Raw genomic sequence first — 22973 nt, 5'->3', positions numbered from 1 at the left:
ATCTGGGTTAAGTCTCAGGAGCTCCTGGCTCACAGGGCTGTGTTCAGATCACTAGTCCAAATCACCAACAGCACTTCTGTTATAGTTGGTGACACAATGTGTTAATGCATTAGCCAATCACTCTGGGATCAAATCCTGATTTCATTCACAAATGGGGTAAACTCGTAGTTCCTATTGTGAATGTTTACCCACGTCATAAAGTAACCCCCAAGTTTTCCAAAACCGGTAGTCTTTGACCAAGAGTCTCAGGATTAGAATGCAGGAGTGTTGCAGATCATGGATTAGCACAGGGGTAATTTAAGGAAATTTGTATACTGCTTATTCATAATAGGATTAAAGCCAAGCAGGCTATAAGGGCTTCGTTTTCATGAGCACTGAATTCAGACAGCATTACAGATCTTCAAGTTCATTAGGTTGGCTGAGCTATCGTCATTGGAAGGTACGGCTTCATTTTATCTTTAAATATTGGATCTAACTAATGGGTAGTGAAGGCAGAGCTTTAAGGATGGTCCTTTGCCGCAGCAGCACTTTAATGTTGCTGCCCCGTCTCCCCCCTCCCCCCATGTCGGCGGCCCTGCCGGTACGGACCCTACTGTATGAGAGCAACTTATGCCACAGCACAGTTGTATGAGTGCAGTAACTGATTTTACAAGATACAGGATGATATCCACTTCACCCACATATCATATATGGCCTGGAAGCACAGGGAAGTCTAAGTTCACAAGCATGCGTTTAGAACAATTTCAGTATTAGTCTTAACAACATGTGGTAGAAAAGGCCAGATTTTCAAATGTAGGCCTGGAGCTCATTGATTTGTTTTCAGCAAATGATGAAAAATATTCTGTTAATGTGAAATTCAGATCCTGGGCAAAGGGGCACTCCCAGGCCAATGCACGACTTACACTGTGTTGTGAGGGCTTAAGTGGTACATAGACCTTAGGGTGGTGGTCCTCTCTGGGAATGAAATTCATTGAGTGACATTGTAGTGAAGCACGAATAGTGGTGAGTTAGGAGCTGGTGTGGGGACAAATAAGTAGTGTGCCTCTGGGACGCATGTTGGATGTGGCATGGGTGGGTGCAACTAAGATATATATCGCCTAAACCTACTCATAGCTATTAATAACCTGGACCACAATTCCGTATATTAAGGTTTCTTTTGCTCAATGTTGGCCACTTAATCCAAAGGGAATCTCTTTCCACAGAACGCTTCTTTACTTTATTCCAACTGGAGTTAATGCTCAGCAAGTTCTAAAATCCTCCAGAGAACAAATAATAAAAAAAAATCATACGGAACAAAAATGCAGCCAAAAGCTTTAAATTCATTTATTTATTTTCTCTTGTATAAGATCAAAGAAATAAAAACCAGAACCAAACTCTGGGTACAATAGTTTGATCTGATTGATTCTGATGCATACCCTCTGTATGTAAAATAACCTAAATTAAAAACAACTGCTCACACATCATAACATACAATTAAAAAGTAAATTAAAAAAAAAGTTAAAGTACTAGCACATACATGGATGCAGTGTATTAAGAAACAGTTTGTTTCATCACCCATTTTCAAAAGACATTTTAAACCCTCCCAGCCCCCCCAAAACACCCCAGCATTTGTTTTCATCATCAACCCACCCTCCCCAAAAAGTTACATTCTAATAGTGTTATCAGAATACAAGTTGTAATTAACATCCTATTACTCCGTATCCGCAACGTTTATGTATGTCACACTCAGTGATGGTCAACAGTACAACTGTCCCACTAGCATATTTACTGTATTGAGACAAGTAGTGTGAATTTAGTAAAATAAATGTAATTTCACAAACTGAAATAATAGTGAAATATTGTAAAAAATTTAATTGTTTCAATAGAATTACAAATACATATGCTTTTTGAATACTTATACTTCTGTCACAGCCTGTTTTTAAAGTCAGAAAACTCCTTGAAAGGAGGACTTCACAACAAACAGGATAGTATGGGGGTTAGGGAGAGTGTCTGTGCATGTGATCCAGCACATACTCTCTGTAGAAACAAGAATATGTTATGGTGTAAAAAATTACTTTATCTTCACCATGATTTGGTTCAGAATGAAAAAAGGTTTGACCTAACCTACGGGCAGTTGCTTTACAGTAGCAATAATATTTTACATAGCACCTTTCCATTCAACTCTGCTGCTGTTTTATTATCACAGGAATATGAAAACGATTACAAAATGTAATGTTTCTGGGCTTTATTCTCTTCCCTCGCCCCTCCCAACCTACACCAGTATACATGTGGAGAAGCGGGCACCAGCGTTAGAATTCTGATCTTTGTTTTTTATGAACAAAAAAAAACAACTAAAAACATTGACTTACTAGTAAATGCTTACACTAATTTTGCTAAACTTTAATTATAATATTGACTAAATCATGGCAGGGTGCAGATCCCCTGGTGTAAATTGTACTAACAAGCCAGTAACTTCAATGGAGCTTGACTGATCATACAGCAGCTGAGGATTTGGCCTTAAAAAGTTTTACTATCAAAATCAGATACCATAAATCCCAAATTCTCTGACTATATAAACCATTTGTGTAACTAAAAGAACAAAACCATAGGACCATCTGATTTTCATTTAAGTTTATAACCTGATACACTTTAAAAAAAGATTCAAGATAATACAGTAATAACATTCAGCCCCATTCGGTCCTTTGTTTGTTCAGAAAGATAATTTCTAATATCTTAAGGCTTAGTTCTAGCATAAGTGGAAAGAAAAAAAAAAGTAAAACAATGCCCATTCAGCAATATTCTGTGCAGACGCAACTCTGCCTCCTCATCCCGTGTTATATTAAAATATATATAAAAAGAACTAGTCTTCTCTGTATAATAGAACTTCATTGGGTAGCTCTCTCCCCTCTCTTGCTTAAAAGACAAGACAGCTTCCATGCCACTGTGGTAACATGCAACCAAGCAGCTCTTCTCTCACAAGGAAGTTTCTTGTATTGGGTTCATGGTATGGTATTGTTTAAGTGAACACAGCTGGTTCTTCTTACATGTGTGTCCCTATCTGTAGCCATCCATCCCTCTCAGGTACTGTTATTGTTTTCTGTTACATAATCATTCACCTTTCCAATCTAGTCCATATTTCTGCCACTTCATCTCTAACCCTTTCACCTGCCTCTTTTCCAACAAGATAGAAAAAATCCTTTAGTGTCCAATACTCTGGTGCATAGATAGGATCTTATGGATTAGACCTGATAAACAGACATTTACACTGAGTGCTACATCTCTTGCTTTCCCCACATAAACTGGATCAAGCTCAGAGACTTGTATTAATGCCTTTCATAAACAGATACATTTTTTTTCAAAATAAAAAGCTTAAATTCATAGATTATAAATAATAATAGCTCAAAATACTTAAGAATTTCAGGACTTCATTTGCATTTCAGGGAAACTTTGCATACTTTCTGTCCTTGATGCTTTCTCAGCCCCAAACATTTGAAAAAGAAACCTTTATAGGATATACAGTAGATATGAATATACAGGATAGTATGCCATGTGTCTTGTATACCAACTCTAGCAAGCAACAAGTATTAGGATTTTAGCAACTTCACCAGACATACAGGCACCTGCCTGGTTATCACGGATCTGATAAAAGTGACCATCTGATTACAAGCATTCAGTTACCTGTACGGTTTCATTGATACTGTCAGTTAAAAACCATTACTACTGAAAACAGGAAGAACAAGGCTTTTTTTTTTTAAACTGCATATGGTATTGTCAAGTTGTGCTAGTCTTTTCTGTCCTGATTTTTAAGTGTATTTTTGCCGTTGTCAAAAATAGTTGCCACAGATTTATTTTAAAAAATGCGTTCATGTATTTAGTTAAAAAACTGTAGTGCTTAATAAAATAAACATCAAAATCTAAGATGTATTTTTAAAAAATTACACGTTTATGACTTTTTTAAAGGTGGCAGTACCAGTCTGGTTATTTTACAATATTATCGTAGTGTAAAACCGTCACTGAACCACTCTGCTACTTTCAAATTGGAAGTATTTATCTGGAAGCTATACAGTAATATACTGAAAAATAAACTGCAATAGTACGGTTTGTGCCTTGGCAAATGTATAATAAGGATTAGTATGGTGGCTATGGAATCAGAATTATTCTGTATTCCATACTGCACAATCTTACTAATAATACAATGATTTTAAAGCTCAAAGCTCAAGTTAAATAGATAAAAAAGCATTTGGTACTATTGTCATAAATATAATTATAAAACTGCACTTGTGGTCTGATTCTGTGCAGGTATTTTTTTTAACCAAGCTGCCTATGTGTGGTCAGCATTTTTGGTTCATTAAGAGTCGTAATTTTAACTGAGAGCCCATGAGTTTAGTCATGGACACAGATCTCTATCCCATACTCTGCCCATCTGTGATTCCCATCCCCCCCAAAAGAAACACTTCTATATGATCTGTAAAGGAAACACAGGTTACAGATGTGTAGAAGCAGTTCTTGAAAAACAGAAAGAAACATATATTTTATATTTAAATTACTGTCAATCAAATTCAGGCACAGGTTAAATTGACCATAAAGGTGATACAGCAAGTCATTAAGTCAGCAAGTATATATCTGAAGATTTTCAGATGCTCTACCTCTATTTCAAGAGGGAAAGGAAATGTTGGCTTGTATTAAGGGCTGAATCAGCATTGAGTGATTATTGATTACAGCCAGGTGAGGAACGGCTCACTCTTGTTGAGTACGGATTCCACGTCATTGAGGATAGGGATCAGGTCTTCAGACTCTAAAGTCCCAAGATCTACATTTGTTCCTGGAAGACAGTCGAGGAAATCAGGGAAACGTGTCTGTTGTGAACTTACGTTCATGGGAGTCTGTGCCACAGTTTCGCCTGTAAAAGAAAGAAGAATCATAGAGGCGCTGGCTCCCTTCTAAAAATGATTCTAAAAAAAAGCACACGCTGAAAATTGTAGGCACACTTCCCCCCCACTTCTTGCAATCACCACATTACAGGTATCTTCTATAAACACTGCTGTCAAGCCTCCTTTGCTTACAGAAAAGCATATCCAGAGAAGGATTTCTCTTTTGTTGTGCTGTCAAAAGCACAAAAAAGTTCTTTTCAACAGTATTTGAATAATCAGCCTCTGTTCCCTCACTTAAGCAGTCAGTGAAATTCCTCCCTGTGCAGAGGGCTAATGGAGTCAAATCCCACTTAAGGACTGTGCTCTGGCTCTCTGCATAAGAGTGAATTTCATCCATAGCCCGCAGTTCAAACTAAGGCTAATGACGGTTTAACAGGGACTTTTCTTTGCAATGTTATTACTCTATTTTTTGGCTCAATTAACAATAATGAACAGTAAAATCATTAAGGGCATGACCGTGTACTCACTGCACACCCAGAACTCCCACTGATTCCAAAGGTAGTCTTGAGTCCCATTGACTTCACTGACTTATTTCAGTAGCTGGAGAGAACTGGTGTGTTTCCTAATAATTTACTTTCATCTTTTAAACAATGTGAAGATAGTAACAAAAAAAAAATTCAATATCTAAATGAACTATGCACATGTTTGGAAAGGAAATCCCAATGCAATGGCTCTTCTTAGGAGATTGTTCTCATGACATAACGAATTCCCACAGAACTAGACAACGCAGAAATTTGGAAGAGCTAAAACCAATTCACCTAGGATTAGATTCTGCCATGCTTACTCATGAAGGGTAGTACTTTATTCCCTGAAGAATTCCACTGACCTAGTGCAGTCAAGTATTAGGCCAAATGAGTAAAGGAAGAATCTGGTCCTGAAACACTGCAAATCAAATCTGGGCCAGATACATAGGAAATCCTTCCAAAACTCACCAGCTCACTTTTGGGCTATATCTTCAATTTTCTGTCAGGGGGATTCACACACAACTCTCCACACTGACAGATGAAAAACAGGGCCCCTTATTGTGCTCCCTTTTTCAAGTTGCCACTGAAGAACTTGACCCTACACATTCCTTGCATGCCCCAAATTCCCACTGAAATCAGTGATTCATGTAGATCAAGATGCAGAACTGTGAGCTTGAATTGGCTGCTGTTTGTATTGGAGTCAGAATATTATGGCCCACATTGTGAATCATACCCATATATGAATAACAGCCCTGCAGCTAACCATACCAGTAATAAAGTGGAATCCTGAAATCACTAATACTGTTAACAGAAAAACTATAAGCAGAGTTCACTTTAACAACAACTACAATTTTTCATTTGCATGACCATGACCACAACCAAATACTGGGGGGAGGGAGAGCTCAGTGCTTTGAGCATTGGCCTGCTAAACCCAGGGTTGTGAGTTCAATCCTTGAGGGGGCCATTTAGGGATCTGGGGCAAAAATTGGGGATTGGTCCTGCTTTGAGCAGGGAGTTGGATTAGATGACCTCCTGAGGTCCCTTCCAACCCTGAGATTCTATGACCAGGGAAACAATAAGCAGGTGTTATTCTTCAATATAAATAGAGTTTTACTATATCAGATTCCACTGTAAGCAGTTGAGTGGTATATGCTTGCTGGAAGTTATTTATATTGTGATAGCTCTCAGAGGTCTCAATCATGGATTAGGGCCCATTGTGCTAAGTACTGTAGAAGTGCAGCACTGTACTATGTTATATTAACTTTTCAACAGTCCTACATACATTGAGGTCTTTCAAAGCCACCGAGAAGATCTGGTTGACAATTTTAAACTCTCACCCTTAGCATCCAATTCATCATTCCTTGCATACCTCTGCCTTGGTCTACACTAGGAGTTGAGGTCAAATTTAGCAGCATTAAATCGATTTAACCCTGCACCCGTCCACACGACGAAGCCCTTTTTTTCGACTTAAAGGGCTCTTAAAATCGATTTCCTTACTCCACCCCTGACAAGGGGATTAGCGCTGAAATTGGCCTTGCCGGGTCGAATTTGGGTACTGTGGACACAATTAGACGATATTGGCCTCCAGGAGCTATCCCAGAGTGCTCCATTGTGACCGCTCTGGACAGCACTCTCAACTCAGATGCACTGGCCAGGTAGACAGGAAAAGGCCCATGAACTTTTGAATTTCATTTTCCTGTTTGGCCAGCGTGGCAAGCTGCAGGTGAGGCCAGAGCTCATCAGCAGAGGTGACCATGATGGAGTTCCAGAATCGCAAAAGAGTTCCAGCATGGACCGAATGGGAGGTACGGGATTTGATCGCTGTTTGGGGAGAGGAATCCGTGCTATCAGAACTCCGTTCCAGTTTTCGAAATGCCAAAACATTTGTCAAAATCTTCCTAGGCATGAAGGACAGAGGCCATAACAGGGACCCGAAGCAGTGCCGCATGAAACTTAAGGAGCTGAGGCAAGCCTACCAGAAAACCAGAGAGGCAAATGGCCACTCCGGCTCAGAGCCCAAAACATGCCGCTTCTATGACGAGCTGCATGCCATTTTAGGGGGTTCAGCCACCACTACCCCAGCTGTGTTGTTTGACTCCTTCAATGGAGATGGAGGCAACATGGAAGCAGGTTTTGGGGATGAGGAAGATGATGATGATGAGGTTGTAGATAGCTCACAGCAAGCAAGTGGAGAAACCGGTTTTCCCGACAGCCAAGAACTGTTTCTCACCCTGCACCTGAAGCCAGTACCCCCCGAACCCACCCAAGGCTGCCTCCCGGACCCGCCAGGCAGAGAAGGGACCTCTGGTGAGCGTACCTTTTAAAATAGTATACATGGTTTAAAAGCAAACATGTTTAATGATTAATTTGCCCTGGCATTCGCGGCTCTCCTGGATGTAATCCCAAAGCCTTTGCAAAAGGTTTCTGGGGAGAGCAGCCTTATTCTGTCCACCATGGTAGGACACTTTACCACTCCAGGCCAGTAGCACGTACTCAGGAATCACTGTAGAACAAAGCATTGCAGTGTATGTTTGCTGACGTTCAAACAACATCGTTCTTTATCTCTCTGTGTTATCCTCAGGAGAGTGATAGAATTCATGGTCACCTGGTTGAAATAGGGTGCTTTTCTTAAGGGGACATTCAGAGGTGCCCCTTCCTGCTGGGCTGTTTGCCTGTAGCTGAACAGATATGTTCCCCACTGTTAGCCACGGGGAGGGGGGAGGGATGAGGGGCTAGCCACGCGGTGAGGGGAGGCAAAATGCGACCTTGGAACGAAAGCACATGTGCTATGTAGGTAATGTTAACAGTAAGGTTTACCGTGAAAGAGTGTACTCATTGTTCTATAAAAAGTCTCTTTTTAAATACCACTGTCCTTTTTTTTTTCTCCACCAGCTGCATGTGTTTCAAGGATCACAGGATCTTCTCCTTCCCAGAGGCTAGCGAGGATTAGAAGGCAAAAAAAACGCACTCGCGATGAAATGTTCTCTGAGCTCATGCTGTCCTCCCACACTTACAGAGCACAGACGAATGCGTGGAGGCAGACAATGACAGAGTGCAGGAAAGCACAAAATGACCGGGAGGAGAGGTGGTGGGCTGAGGAGAGTAAGTGGCGGGCTGAAGAGAGGGCTGAAGCTGAAAGGTGGCGGCAGTGTGATGAGAGGAGGCAGGATTCAATGCTGAGGCTGCTGGAGGATCAAACTAATACGCTCCAGCATATGGCTGAGCTGCAGGAAAGGCAGCTGGAGCACAGACCGCCACTAAAGCCCCTGTGTAACCAACGGCCGCCCTCCCCAAGTTCCATAACCTTCTCACCTAGACGCCCAAGAACGCGGTGGGGGGACCTCTGGCCACCCAGCCACTCCACCTCAGAGGATTGCCCAAGCAACAGAAGGCTGGCATTCAATAAGTTTTAAAGTTTTAAACTTTTCAAGTGCTGTGTGGCCTTGTCCTTCCCTCCTCCACCACCCCTCCTGGTGCTTCTCTCCTCCACCACCCCTCCTGGGCTACCATGGTAGTTATCCCCCTGTTTGTGTGATGAATTCATAGATTCATAGATATTTAGGTCAGAAGGGACCATTATGATCATCTAGTCTGACCTCCTGCACAACGCAGGCCACAGAATTTCACCCACCACTCCTGCGAAAAACCTCTCACCTATGTCTGAGCTATTGAAGTCCTCAAATCGTGGTTTAAAAACTTCAAGGAGCAGAGAATCCTGCAGCAAGTGACCCGTGCCCCATGCTACAGAGGAAGGCGAAAAACCTCCAGGGCCTCTTCCAATCTGCCCTGGAGGAAAATTCCTTCCCCACCCCAAATATGGCAATCAGCTAAACCCTGAGCATATGGGCAAGATTCACCAGCCAGATACTACAGAAAATTCTTTCCTGGGTAACTCAGATCCCACCCCATCTAATATCCCATCACAGGCCATTGGGCCTATTTACCATGAATATTTAATTACCAAAACCATGTTATCCCATCATACCATCTCCTCCATAAACTTATCGAGTTTAATCTTAAAGCCAGATAGATCTTTTGCCCCCACTGTTTCCTTTGGAAGGCTATTCCAAAACTTCACTCCTCTGATGGTTAGAAACCTTCATCTAATTTCAAGTCTAAACTTCCTGGAGACCAGTTTATATCCATTTGTTCTTGTGTCCACATTGGTACTGAACTTAAATAATTAAAGAATGCATGAATGTGAAGCAACAATGACTTTACTGCCTCTGCAAGCGGTGATCGAAGGGAGGAGGGGAGGGTGGTTAGCTTACAGGGAAGTAGAGTGAACCAAGGGGCGGGGGGTTTCATCAAGGAGAAACAAACAGAACTTTCACACCGTAGCCTGGCCAGTCATGAAACTGGTTTTCAAAGCTTATCTGATGCGCACCACACCCTCCTGTGCTCTTCTAACTGCCCTGGTGTCTGGCTGTGCGTAATCAGCGGCCAGGCGATTTGCCTCAACCTCCTACCCTGCCATAAACGTCTCCCCCTTACTCTCACAGATATTGTACTGCGCACAGCAAGCAGTAATAAGAATGGGAATATTGGTTTTGCTGAGGTCTAACCGAATCAGTAAACTGCGCCAGCGCGCTTTTAAACATCCAAATGCACATTCTACCACCATTCTGCACTTGCTCAGCCTGTAGTTGAACAGCTCCTGACTACTGTCCAGGCTGCCTATGTATGGCTTCATGAGCCATGGCATTAAGGGCTAGGCTGGGTCCCCAAGGATAACTATAGGTATTTCAACATCCCCAACAGTTATTTTCTGGTCTGGGAAGAAAGTCCCTTCCTGCAACTTTTGAAACAGACCAGAGTTCCTGAAGATGCGAGCGTCATGTACCTTTCCCAGCCAACCCATGTTGATGTTGGTGAAACCTCCCTTGTGACCCACCAGTGCTTGCAGCACTATTAAAAGTACCCCTTGCGGTTTATGTACTTGCCGGCTTGGTGCTCCGGTGCCAAGATAGGGATACGGGTTCCGTCTATGGCCCCACCACAGTTAGGGAATCCCATTGCAGCAAAGCCATCCACTATGACATGCACATTTCCAAGGGTCACTATGCTTGATATCAGCATATTAAAAGACAGTGCACTGCTGGTAGGACTGAATCACCATGAAACAAAACTTAAAAGGGAAATGACTTGGCTGAATCACTCCCATGTTTGCCCAGGTGCCCCTGACCTCATCGAGGTCGGTTAAAAGAGCACCCTGGACTACGCTGACGACAGCTACCAGCCATACTGGACTGTCTGCTGCCAAAAGGCAATTAACTGCTGCTGTGGAGCAATGCAGTACCGCGTCTGCCAGCACCCAGGAGACATACGGTGACAGTTAGCTGAGCGGGTTCCATGCTTGCTGTGGTATGGCGTCTGCACAGGTAACTCAAGAAAAAAGGTGCAAAACAACTGTCTGCCCTTGCTTTCATGGAGGGAGGGAGGGAGAGAAGGGGGGCCTGACGATACGTACCCAGAACCACCCGTGACAATGTTTTAGCCCCATCCGGCACTGGGATTTCTACCCAGAATTCAAATGTGCGGCGGAGACTGCGGGAACTGTGGGATAGCTACCCACAGTGCAACACTCCGGAAGTCGATGGTCGCCTTGGTACTGTGGACACACTCCGCCAACTACAGGCACTTAGAGCATTTGTGTGGGGACACACACACTCGACTGTATAAAAACACTTTCTACAAAACTGACTTCTATAAATTCGACCTAATTTTGTAGTGTAGACATACCCTCTGAGTGTATTGGGAAGGCAAGGAATGCAGGACTGGGCTCTAAATTGGTAGTTCATGCTCCAACTATATCTTAAAGCATCTTTTTATTAGTTAGGCTACGATTTTATCACGGAGGTTGTGGAAGCCAGCGAAGGCACTGAGCGCCCTGCAGGCGGCTGGGAGCTGCAGGGTACCACTGCCACCCGGGGAGACCAGGAGCCACAGGGTACCACTGCTACCCAAGGCAGTGGGCCCCCCCGAGCTCCAAGGTGGCGGGAGTACCCCGGAGCTACCGGCTATCACAGGTGGTGGGGGACCCTGCAGCTCCCAGCCACCACTGGCGACTGCGGGACCCCGTAGCTTCTCAGCCTAGGGGCACTGGATGGCTCCCAGAGGCTGTGGTCAAGGGGAGACTCCACAGCTCCTGGCTGCCCCTCGCAGCTGAGGGGGGGTACCCTGGAGCTCTGAGCCCCCATGGGTGGTGGGGGCCCCTGGAGCTCTCAGCCAGGCCCCTGGAGCTGCCCAGCAGCTCCTCATTTTCTGATGGATATTTTTAGTAAACATCAGGGACAGGTCACGGGCTTCTGTGAATTTTTCTTTATTGCTCATGACGTTTACTAAAAATATCCGTGAAAAAATCTTAGCCTTATTTATTAGTACTGGGGGAAATCAAGGCCCCAGTGAAGTGAGCTGCAAAAGGTCTATTTATTTCAATTATGGATGTAAATAGCGGTTAAAAAAAGTAACCGTGTAACCGATAAACATTTTATTGGTTACACAGTTAAACATTTAACTGGGTAACTAGTGGTGCAGGGGGTGCTGCAGCATGCCCATGTTTTACATGGGACCCCACTGCTGACCCCCATGCCCTGGGTCCTGGAGGCCAGCCCCATGCCTGGGACTCCGCTGCTGGCTGTGCGCCAGGGATCTCTCCTGGCTGCCACCCCCAGGGCAGCAGCGGAGTCCTGGGCTCCGGCCGGCAGCGGAGTTTAATCATTAACCATTAACCGAAACCGATAAGACTGATGCTTATTGGTTAACCAGTTAACCGGTTAATCTTTTACATCCCTAATTTCAATAGGAGGAGGCTTTCATGCATTATAATTTAAGGGTTCCAGTACAGACAATATTCTTCATAGGCCCCCTCCTGTGAAGTGCTGAGCACCTTTAACAAATGTTGGCATAAATGTGAGCGAAGGGACTGAGCACCTTGCAGGAGGGGGCCCCATAGCCTGTCTATTCCTATATGTGGAAGGATGAGAGATTATTACTCATTTCACACAATTAGAAATTTGGTTATAAAACACAATTTATGAAATTTTAAGCAAAATAAGCACATTCCTTGTTCCTACCTGTGTCCATCTCATCTACATTGCTGAGGAAATCTTCAGGTGTTGTTGGTATACTGTAGCATCCTAAGCCTAGGCCACTGTCTGTGCTCTGTTCCCTGGAATGGTATGGCCCACTATGAATTGAAACATGAAGAAGCCTCAGTAAAGATATTCTTGTCAGAAATAATCCCTGAGGGTGGTGGTTGAGAAAAGGAGAACAATAGTCCAAACACTAGACTTAAATACTTTGTTAGATGGGCACCATGTGTGGTCATTTGCACTAGTCCACAATAACAGAGAACCAGGCCCAACCTAGCTATCTCAGAAACTGCCAGGTAGGCATTTTCAGAGCAGTGCATAGGATTTGTGCACTGTCTTCCCCATACAATTTTGTATGTATTTAGTCAGGCCTCAATCTGGCCTCCAGCACTGCAGAGACAATTTTGTTTCTGCAACTGCATCCATTTGGAGATTTAAACACATGACTTGTGAATGTAGTTAGGCTTTTACATGGGTGTAACCCTAAACATGAAACTCAGCCTACAATTGGAGGCCATTTTTATAAAGTTTAGAGCCAAATATCTAGTAGTTGCTGTAGAACCAGTTTTTATTTTGGAGGGAAAAAACCCAAAAACTTTCTCTAGATATAAAAATTGCATTCCAATAGTTCTGCAGTCTAAAAGAATAAAATCTACCTGTAATACTGTCTCTAACATACACTTACAGTACTACCCACCCAGCTATAACCCACTCTACCTTATGCTTGGCTTTTTTCTTTTTTTTAAGGTCCTCTTCTGTCATCTGAAGCATAAACAAAGTTTTCATCTCATCTGGTCTCTCTCACTGGACAGTACTACTGTCCATATAATTTTCATCAAATAAATGTCTGAATGGTTAAGATGTGGCCAGTTCCTTCTTGAGACAACGCCTCTAAGTTTTCAGAGTTGCACTAGAATTTTGCCAATCCTTATAAAACTTTGGGAATTTAGGAGTTTGCTTGGGAAATGCATCTGCAAAACAATCTGTGCCACAGATAAAACAACAGAACCAAACAGTTGATGAAGAGGACATTAACTTGCCTGTTCAGGAAAGGATCCGATCCATTATTTGTAATAGTCCTGATGTCTTGTGTCATGGCAGGTGTGTTCACAGCAGTCTGAACTGGGGCCATAGTCTCTGATTCCATGGGAAGTTGTCTGCATAGTGCAGCTTCCTGAATAAAAATTAATAAATAAGAGAGTAAGAAAAAAGGGAAAGTTACTCAAACATCTCAGAGACATGGCAGCAAAGTGCCCTTACATCTGAAATACCCATTCTAATAAGAAGTGAGTCTACAATTCAATTGTTTTTACTTGGGAACTTGATTCCGAACACTATAATTCTGATTGCTGGTTTAAGAAGTCACCAACTGGCTACAGGGGCAGATATTCTCCAAAGCTACAGCCCATGACTAGGTCTTCACTGCAGAGTTAACCACACTGGAGTTGGCCTATATCAAGCGAACACTCGTGCTGCGAAATAACACAGAGCTGCCCACAGCAACTGAATTAGTGCACAGCAATTGCATTAGCACCACAGAGTGACTGTGCGTGCAGCTGACAAAGCTGTACAGTCTTGAACTGTAGCCTACGTACTCCCCAATGAGCCAAACAACTCAAGTTAAAAGCATCACCACATTCGAGTGAAGGGGTTTTGTGTGTCAACAGGACATGAGTTAGGAGCCATGCCCAACTTATAACTTGAGTTAACTCTGTATTGAAGCCAAGCCCTTTGAAAGAATTAAGGCATGACTCAAAGTGGCAATTATAACACTTTTTAAGAACCTGATTCTGATCTCACATTTGTTTTATAGCAGTGGAATTCCATTGATTTAATGGAATTATTCCTGATTTATTCTGGTACAAAAGAGATCAGAGTCGGGGTTAAAAATAGACTGTCAACTACTAGACAGACTAATTTATTAGATCTTATAACAGAGCCATCTGGATGAGTAACAGAGTAGCTAAAACATTATCCAGGAATCAGGAATTTGATCCAACAATCTTTAGGGTGAACTGCCTATGTTGTTAATGATCTGTTTCATGTACATTGTACAGAAGGTGATAAATCAGTAATTAGAGCTGAAGCGAACATTTGAAACTTGTTTCTAAACTCTCTTTTTAAAAGACCAATCCAGAGAAACACCCTTGTAACTGGTTTCAGAGTAGCAGCCGTGTTAGTCTGTATTCGCAAAAAGAAAAGGAGTACTGACCTGTAGCTCACGAAAGCTTATGCTCAAATAAATTTGTTAGTCTCTAAGGTGCCACAAGTACTCCTACACTTGTAACTGTAACTGTATTTCTGTGGAACAACAGTGACATCTAATGGCAAAATGGACTATTACATAGGGTGTATTATTTGCTAGGGATGGCCCAAAGGAATACGTCTTCTATTCAGAGGTGTAAGAATCAATAAAGCCATATCGGTTATTCACCTCAATTACTAATTTAAAAAAAAAATGAATTAAAGGAGCAGTTTCTATAAACCCTGGTAGAAAATCTTTCTCCACTCAACCACTTTCAGCCACTTTAATAGGAAAATATTTAACTCCTTCAATATGACTGTAACTGTTCCTACTAGTACTGTTTTGAAATTAGATTAGTAAGGAAGACTTTATGAAAAGCTAAAATTAAGATTGTCTCAACTAATACCATAAGCATGATGTAACAGAATATTCAGAGTTTCTTTGCTCTAGGACCGGGGTAGGCAAACTTTTTGGCCTGGGGCCACATCTGGGTATGGAAATAGTATGGCAGGCCATGAATGCTCATGAAATTGTCGGTTGGGGTGAGGGCTCTGGCTGGGGGTGCAGGCTCTGGCTGAGGGTGCAGGCTCTCGGGTGGGGCCAGAAATGAGGAATTCAGGGTGCAGGAGGGGGCTCCGAGCTGGGGCAGGGAGTTCGGGTGCAGGGGGGCAGGTGAGGCCTCTGGCTAGTGGTACGGGCTCTGGGGTGGGGCTGAGGATGAGGGGTTGGGGGTGCAGGAGGGTCCTCTGGGCTGGGACCAAGGGGTTCAGAGGGCGGGAGGGGGATCAGGGCTGGGGCAGGGGGTTGGGGTGCGGGAGCGGGGCAGGAGGGCAGGCTTCAGGCAGCATTTACCTCAAGCTGCTCCTGGAAGCAGCGGCATGTCCCCCCTCCAGCTCTACGCAGAGCCGCAGCCAGGCGGCTCAGCGTGCCGCCCCTGCAGCTCCCATTGGCCATGGTTCCCTGCCAATGGGAGCTGCGGGGGAGATGCTTGGGGCGGCATGTGGAGCCCCATGGCTGACCCTACGAATAGGAGCCAGAGGGGGGAAATGCCGCTGCTTCCAGAAGCCGTGCAAAGCATGTGCAAAGCAGGGCAAGCCCTGGCCCCAGCTCCCTGGCCCACAGGAGCTCAAGGGGCGGATTAAAATGTCTGAAGGGCCGAATGTGGCCCCTGGGCCATAGTGTGCCCACCCCTGCCCTAAGGACAACTAACAACCCTTCTTTACTAGTGTTTGAGGAAAGCAGTCAGTCATGATCGCAATGAGGACCTTTTAGTGTTTTAAAGGGTTGTTAATGACGTTTATTGCTGTTTGCTCAGACCTCTAATCTCACATGATTATACTGTAAATTTCTCTTTACTTGAAGCCACATTTTCTCTTTACTTAGGGCCAAATTCTTTCCTCGCACATACACTTGCAACTTCCTTTAAAATCCAGGTCGGCTGAACATGTGTACCTGAGGGCAGAATTTATACCATGTGTTTTATTGTACCTGTAGCTTACTCTTCCAGTAATACTGGCCAATCTGGACTCTTCACTCGTAAGTGAGTAACTGTTACCTTAACACCATATTTTAAGACAGGCACTTAGTATTATGTTTCATTTCATTGTTAAGATATGAGTTGAGTATGCGAAGAGTAAACAGACTCAGAGCCTTTTTGTAATACCATGTCATCTTGTCTGCCATGCTAAAATTATTATAAAGCCTGCTGGGCAGTCTTCCGACTTACAATTCAAATCAGGTGGATGACAGCAGCAGATACACCTAAGTTCACTCTCATGTGAGTGACATACGTGACACTATTAAATCTGAATCCTAGAGCACTGTCAAATTTCTACTACTGCACCAAAGCTTATTCAAAAGGATTTTTTCAAAGCATAAAATATAAAGATCAACAAAAATAATCAAGCTGGGAGAATAATGGGGCAGAGGGAGGAAAGAAGAAGAAGAAGAACAAAAAAAGATGCAGATGGTTTGCTAGGATCTGTTTTGCTACAATGCAGTCTTTAAGCCATTCAAGGCCATATTTTAGCAATTTGGGCAATATGTTTTCCAGTCATAACTGGGGCCTTCATACATTATTAATGATAAGATTTTGGCATGGGGCAGAAAATACTGACTCAATATGGGAACTATTTATTCTGTTTGCAAGGATGTAAAATAATTTTCAAGTAAGTTTAGCCAATACTCTAGAGTAGAACTGTGTCTGAGGCCAAACAACTAAATATTATGGCCAGGACGGTAGTATACTTCTCTCCCAGGCATTTGGGACCAAGTCCTATTCAGAATGGATGGCATCTTTTTACTGGCTCAGGCTTGTGTCACTGCTCTTGAGGTGTTCCCCCCAATCAAAGGAAGGGCAGAAGGCAATGGATGAAAAGCATAGGACATGACTTGCATGTAACTTATTTGGTCACTGCCAAGCAGAACGAAAACCAAATCACTTTTGATATCTATTTCTCAGGTAAAACACACAGGACAAAAAAGCAAACTTTGGGCCTGCTCCTGCTGTCACTGGGAATTTTCTCACTGGCTGCAATGAGATCAAGATTGGGACCTCATTGTGTACATCACCAAAAATAGTGAAGTTTAAAAAGTGACATTTTTTAATTTGGTCACATTCATTACCTAAATTTTGTTCCTGCTGGATGTCATGCCAGCTTTTCAATTTCCAGAATGCAAAATAAGTTCATTGGAACTGTAAGGAATATCAGACTGAATAATCCTGTCTGTGCACAGGTGACTGGGAAACCTTCCTGTATGCAGCAGCCTGTACTCTCAAGGGACCACACTACATAAACCCAACATTTTAACAAGTTCTGGTGCCACTTGTAATAGCAGAAGTCCTTGAATATGACTAGAAATAGAGAAAAATGAATGTAGAAATAGACTGGTCTATAAAATATACTTTGCTGGAAAAGGTGATATTAGTGATGAACCAGCAATGACTGTGAGAATCTACCAATTATCTATCACAGGGAATCTGCATCACAGCCCAGCCAAAGAAAATCTACTCAGGTAAGAGTTATCCAGGTCACACGCTGGTTGAGGAGAAAGGCCATTAATGAAGTGAATGTTTGTGGACAATCAGTAGGTTGATGCACAGCAAGGGAGTTTTGAAACTCTTTTGATTAAAACTGTCAAATGCCTAGCAGGTATGCTATTCCGGTTTCCTGTGTTTCTACAACAGGTAGTGACATACTGGCTGCTGAAAGCTCTCTCTAAGTAATTTTCCATAATTATTCTCAAACACTGTCAAAGACATAGTTAATTCATAGTAACTAGTAAATTCCATTACTCAGGAAGATGTCTTCACTCCACTAGTCTACCAAGTCATTGGGAAAGTGTTATGTTAAATCAAAACGATGGGCAGGAGGGAAGTGGGGGGAAGAAGACAAATAAGATTTTGAACAATCTGTACATACACTTATATAGACTCTGTTTTAAGTTAAATGGAGGATGGAGATAAATACCTTCTCTCTCTATGGAAGACTTTCTAATTAACCTATCCCAGGAATACTGAGGTACCTTCTTTTCCCATTTTCTGCCTTCTTCCATGAAGCCCCATATGATTGGAACTGCCTCCCTCCTCTCAAACACACCAAACAACCTGCACCTCATCCTTCAAGACCCTGATTCCCTTGGTACCTTTCCAGTGTTGCAGTCTCCAAGGTTATGCAACGTGGCCACACATGAGATCAGCTGCTTGTTAAGGAAACGCAAAAGGGTCAAAAGAAAAGAAAAGCAACAGTCTAATTTGAGCTTGAGGCACCTATATAAATGGCTGTTGCTCCAAAGGCTGAGGAGAGAGGGGTTGCAGATGTAATCCAAGTCAATTCATCATGAACCAGATGAAGTGTCAGGTTATTAATCTACAATCAGTAATGACAGTTGTGCTACTAATGCAGTTCTCTCAAGAAGATAACCCAACTCCCAACACCATTGTAGTCTGTTCCAGGGGCTGCAGAGTGCAATTAAAGTGTTTGCGGGGGAAGGGGGCACAGATTCCCTGCCAACCTGACCCTCCTCTTCCACTTTTCAGGTGCCCAGCCCTGCAGCAGCTTAACCCATCCTTATTAGTCCCTGTACCTACCTACTACAAATCAGAGCAAGTGGTGTGGTGACTTGATGCATGGGGTCACAGAGCCACTCAGGTTTGGCTTGACTGCCCCTCCATCAGAGGCAACGCGTAACTGTTGATAGTGGTGGGGGGACCACACAAATTAAAGGTTCTGGTGGTATGCAACGGCCAGAGAAGGGCATATAAACCCTGGCCTAAGGGGCGGACAAGCCAAATTTGAGTGAGTAGCATTGTGACCTGGTGCCTGGGGTTGCCACGCCACTCAGGTTTGGCTTGGCCAAAAAGTGGTTGGCTCATGGCCTGGGTACCCCCCACTGGCTCCACAGCCTGTGGTCTGTTCAACACTGGTTTGCTATACCATACTATTACAACCTAGCCCGGTTCTCCTCTCTGGATAGACCAGTCTGTTCGTGAACCCAACTGATGAATCCCCATAGTTATAATAACCCTGCTGGTTCTGGGCAGAGGCTGGCCACTGTTCGTAGCTCTGGGTCTCACAGGCATGATCTTAGGTGTAGACCATGTGTATGATATCCTTCTTGGGCAATGGGCATCTTGCAGTTGGGCCTTCTTAAACCTCAGAACTAGGGCCTCAGCCCACCCATCCCAAGACCTCAGTTGCTTAGACAAGATTCCCCAGAGTCCACCTGGCTGTGTGAACTCCAGTTTCTAGTTAAATCCATCAAGACCAAGGTGGCTGGAAAGCAAGGAACACAGACTTAACAAAGGAATTTGTTTAACTATACACTTTACTCTTAACAGGGCACACGACAGAGTTACAGATCTTTGGAAAATAACTAAATCCTGAACATAGCCTGTTCCGCCCTATCCCCCTGGTCTGATCTCATGCCTCCTGTTTGTCCTGGGTTTGAGCAACATCCTTAGGATAAGCAGCCCTGCCTGCCTTCATTATCCTGGTCTTCTTTCCTGTGCTTGTGGTCTGGCCCTTTGCTTAGTGAAGCATCCCTCTTTTAAAACAGTCTCTGTCCCCTTTTTGCTCATGTGCTTCAGATGGGAGATTTTTGGGGTCCACTTCCCCACGCGCGGTTGGCTTCTGTGTAGAGATTAATTAAAGGTCAATGGCCCTACCGCTAGAAAAGAGTTATTCAGCTTTGATGGCTCTTTATTGCTTTGTCATAATTTCTCAGACATAAGTGTCAAGCCCCTGCTATAAAATGGATACTCTAATCCACAAAGGAAGTTGCAATACAAAATATGAGTCCCTGAAACAAATTGGGATTCATAAAACAAAATGGAATTCACAATCAGACACAGACATATCCCCAACCGGTCACAAATACCATACAGTGACAGGACAAAATTCTGCCCTTGGAACTCTCAGGTACAGAGAGGTTGCACTGCAAATTTGACTCCCAGGGAGAAATTCTATCTGGCTCAGGCCCTTGTTCCTGCCTGGGCTCCCAAAATGCACATGCCAGAGCAGTAGCAGCACCACCCCATGAGAGGGCTTAATGTGCTCCTTGCTCTTTGCTCAGCCAGCTCTGTGAATTGGTACAGAAAGGGTGGTGGGTGATGTTCCCAGCCTAACACTGCCCCCTTTGGGACAGCAGCTAGATGGAAGCAGGGGCTGCACTCCCCAATGGAATGCTGGCCAACTTGTGCAGAGGAGAAGGGAGAGTGAGGAAGAGCAAGGCTCCCTCCCTTATGCTCAAATAAATTTGTTAGTCTCTAAGGTGCCACAAGTCCTCCTTTTCTTTTTGAGAAACAGGCAAGAATCCAGCCTTTGCTCTTTCCTGAGAACTGTGATGCAAAATACTTTACAGAACTCAAATGTATTGAAGAGACCAGACAGCATATGGTATATATTGCTGTCTGCCTCTCTCCCTGATCCATCTCCTTAATGAATAAATAAATAAATAAATAAATTAAAATAATAAAAGGGGTTCACCAGTATAACCTATGGTGTAGCTGTAAAGGAGAAAATTCACACACCAGCATGGCATATGGAAGGAAAGCTCTTGTGGCTGGTAGAAAGAGAAGGAATTTTTGAGAAGTCACACTTTCTTGAACTGTATTTGTAATTTTTTGGTACACTGAAAACATACCCACAAACCTTCTAATATAAATTTCAGTTAATGTGGAGTTACTTTGGGTTAACTTCTGTAACTCTCTCCCGGTACTATGATTATGGTAATTTCATTTTTGGGAGAAGATAAGAGTTCACTTAACAAAATAACATCAGGCGTTTAACAGCTATGGTACCTCATGTTCATCAGGCTGTTCAGTTTGTGGGCAATATGATAAATGGTCAGCTCTTTCAGAAGATTTTTCTCAAAACATTCCTTCCACAACTAAGAAATTTTTGACAAAATGGCCATTCTTTCCAGAGCACTGGACTCACTGCTCCTGCACAAACTACTGAGAGTCTTGTAACGTGTATTTGGAATTTAATACTGTCTGGGTGTTTTCTGTGCTGCAGCTGAACTGGTATAATCACTTAGCCAGGGAATTCAGATACTGAGCTCTCTGGAAAATGTGGTGCCAACTACTGATTGGTCCAACTAGGAGAGATTCATGCCCAAATTAATTGACTGCGTAGCCAGATATAGTATCTGGATTCAGACTGTTCTACTTCAGAGCGATAGCATAGTCAGCAATCTATTTGAGGATTGCTTACTCCACTCCAGGATTTAGACAGGCCCTGAGTATCAAGGCAGTCTTTGAGCTACAAAGCAAGGGAGCTACAGCAGTGGTTTTCGAACTTTTTTTCTAGCGACCCAGTTGAAGAAAATTGTTGATACCCGCGACCCAACAGAGCTGGGGACGAGGGGTTTGGGGGGTGGGAGGGGCTCAGCGCTGGTGCAGAGGGTTGGGGTGCGGGGGTGAGGGCTGTGCGGTGGGGCCGGGAATGAGGGGTGATGGGTGTGGGAGGGGTCTCTGGGGCAGGGTTGCAGGAGGGTGTCAGAGCTCTGGGCTGGGGGTGCAGGCTCTGGGGTGGGGATGGGGATGAGGGGTTTGGAGATGCAGTAAGGGGCTCTGAGTTTGGGGGGGGGGGATCAGAGCTGGGACAGGGGGTTGGGCCGCAGGATCACCTCAGGTAGCTCCCGGCCAGTGGCGCAGCAGGGGTACTAAGGCAGGCTTCCTGCCTGTCCTGGCACCGCGGAACACGCTGCGCCCCGGCAGCAGCCAGCATCAGGTCCGGATCCTAGACCGAGGCGCGCAAGCAGCTCCGCGCAGCTCTTGCCCACAGGCACTGCCCTCTCAGATCCCATTCGCAGGGTATCGGCCAATGGGAGTGCAAAGCCGGTGCTCGGGGTGGGGGTAGCACACAGAGCCCTGTGGGGCCCCCCACCTCAGCCTAGGAGCTGGACCTGCTGCTGGCCGCTTCTGGGGCACCGCATGCTGTCAGAACACGTAGGGACTAGCCTGCCTTAGCCGGGCAGCACCGCCGACGGGACTTTTAATGGCCGGTCGGTGGTGCTAACCAGAGCTGCCGTGATCCAGTGCCTTACATTCCAAGACCCAGTACTGGGTCGTGACACGCAGTTTTCAAACCACTGACCTAACAGACCCATTTCCAATCACAAATGGGGTGAAGCAACAATGTGTCCTTGCTCCTAGCCCTTTTGGTGTATTCTTAGCTGTGATGTTAGAAGAAGTCCCTCATAGCTCTTCAAATGGCATCACATCTATCAAAACAAGTCTTGTTTTCCAAATTAAACTCCGCCATTATAACCACTGAGGGTATATTAAACATTTCAAAGGCACCCTGACACAAAATCTGTGCAAAACCAACATTTCTGACTCGACCATTGAGCAACTGGTGATGGATCTTATTCCATGACACCATGTCTTAAGGGTGGGTGTCCACACTTTTGAGAAGAATCGCACTGAGCTGCTGGAAACACTGCGTCAGGCATGGAAACAACATGCAGCTCAAGGCAAATGGCTCTTTGGCCAGTGCTATCAACATTGTTCTTCCTGAATTGTTCTATGGAGTCATGCAATGTCCCATTAGTACAAACTCTGATTGTCCATGTTGTCTTTGAAATCAAGGTGACTAGCTTCATTATCATCATTACTCCTTCCCTGCTCTGGTCCAACTCTGCTTTCTGGTGCAGGGGATGCAGTGTGGAGCCCACTTATAAGCACTGCTGTCAATGATATATTCTCTTGTTCCTTGGGTGATAATGCAACAAAGACCATGACTTCCTGAACAAT

General features: G+C 44.0%; 1 protein-coding gene across 1 annotated transcript in view; it reads right to left on the bottom strand.

Moving 5' to 3' along the window:
• Positions 1-2302: 2302 nt before the first annotated feature.
• The window catches only part of WWTR1 (WW domain containing transcription regulator 1), a 121658-nt gene continuing 100987 nt past the window's right edge, over positions 2303-22973 (bottom strand). The window contains exons 4-6 of the mRNA XM_073359714.2: positions 13509-13642; positions 12451-12563; positions 2303-4879 (exon numbers count right to left, since the gene is read on the bottom strand). Of these exons, the coding sequence (XP_073215815.1) occupies positions 4695-4879; positions 12451-12563; positions 13509-13642 (432 nt within the window). The 3' untranslated portion in view covers positions 2303-4694. The remainder of the gene's footprint in view (positions 4880-12450; positions 12564-13508; positions 13643-22973) is intronic.

The sequence above is a fragment of the Lepidochelys kempii genome, chromosome 9, assembly GCF_965140285.1.
Source record: "Lepidochelys kempii isolate rLepKem1 chromosome 9, rLepKem1.hap1, whole genome shotgun sequence".
Classification (NCBI taxonomy): domain Eukaryota; kingdom Metazoa; phylum Chordata; order Testudines; family Cheloniidae; genus Lepidochelys; species Lepidochelys kempii.
This window is presented reverse-complemented; position numbering and strand designations above follow the sequence as displayed.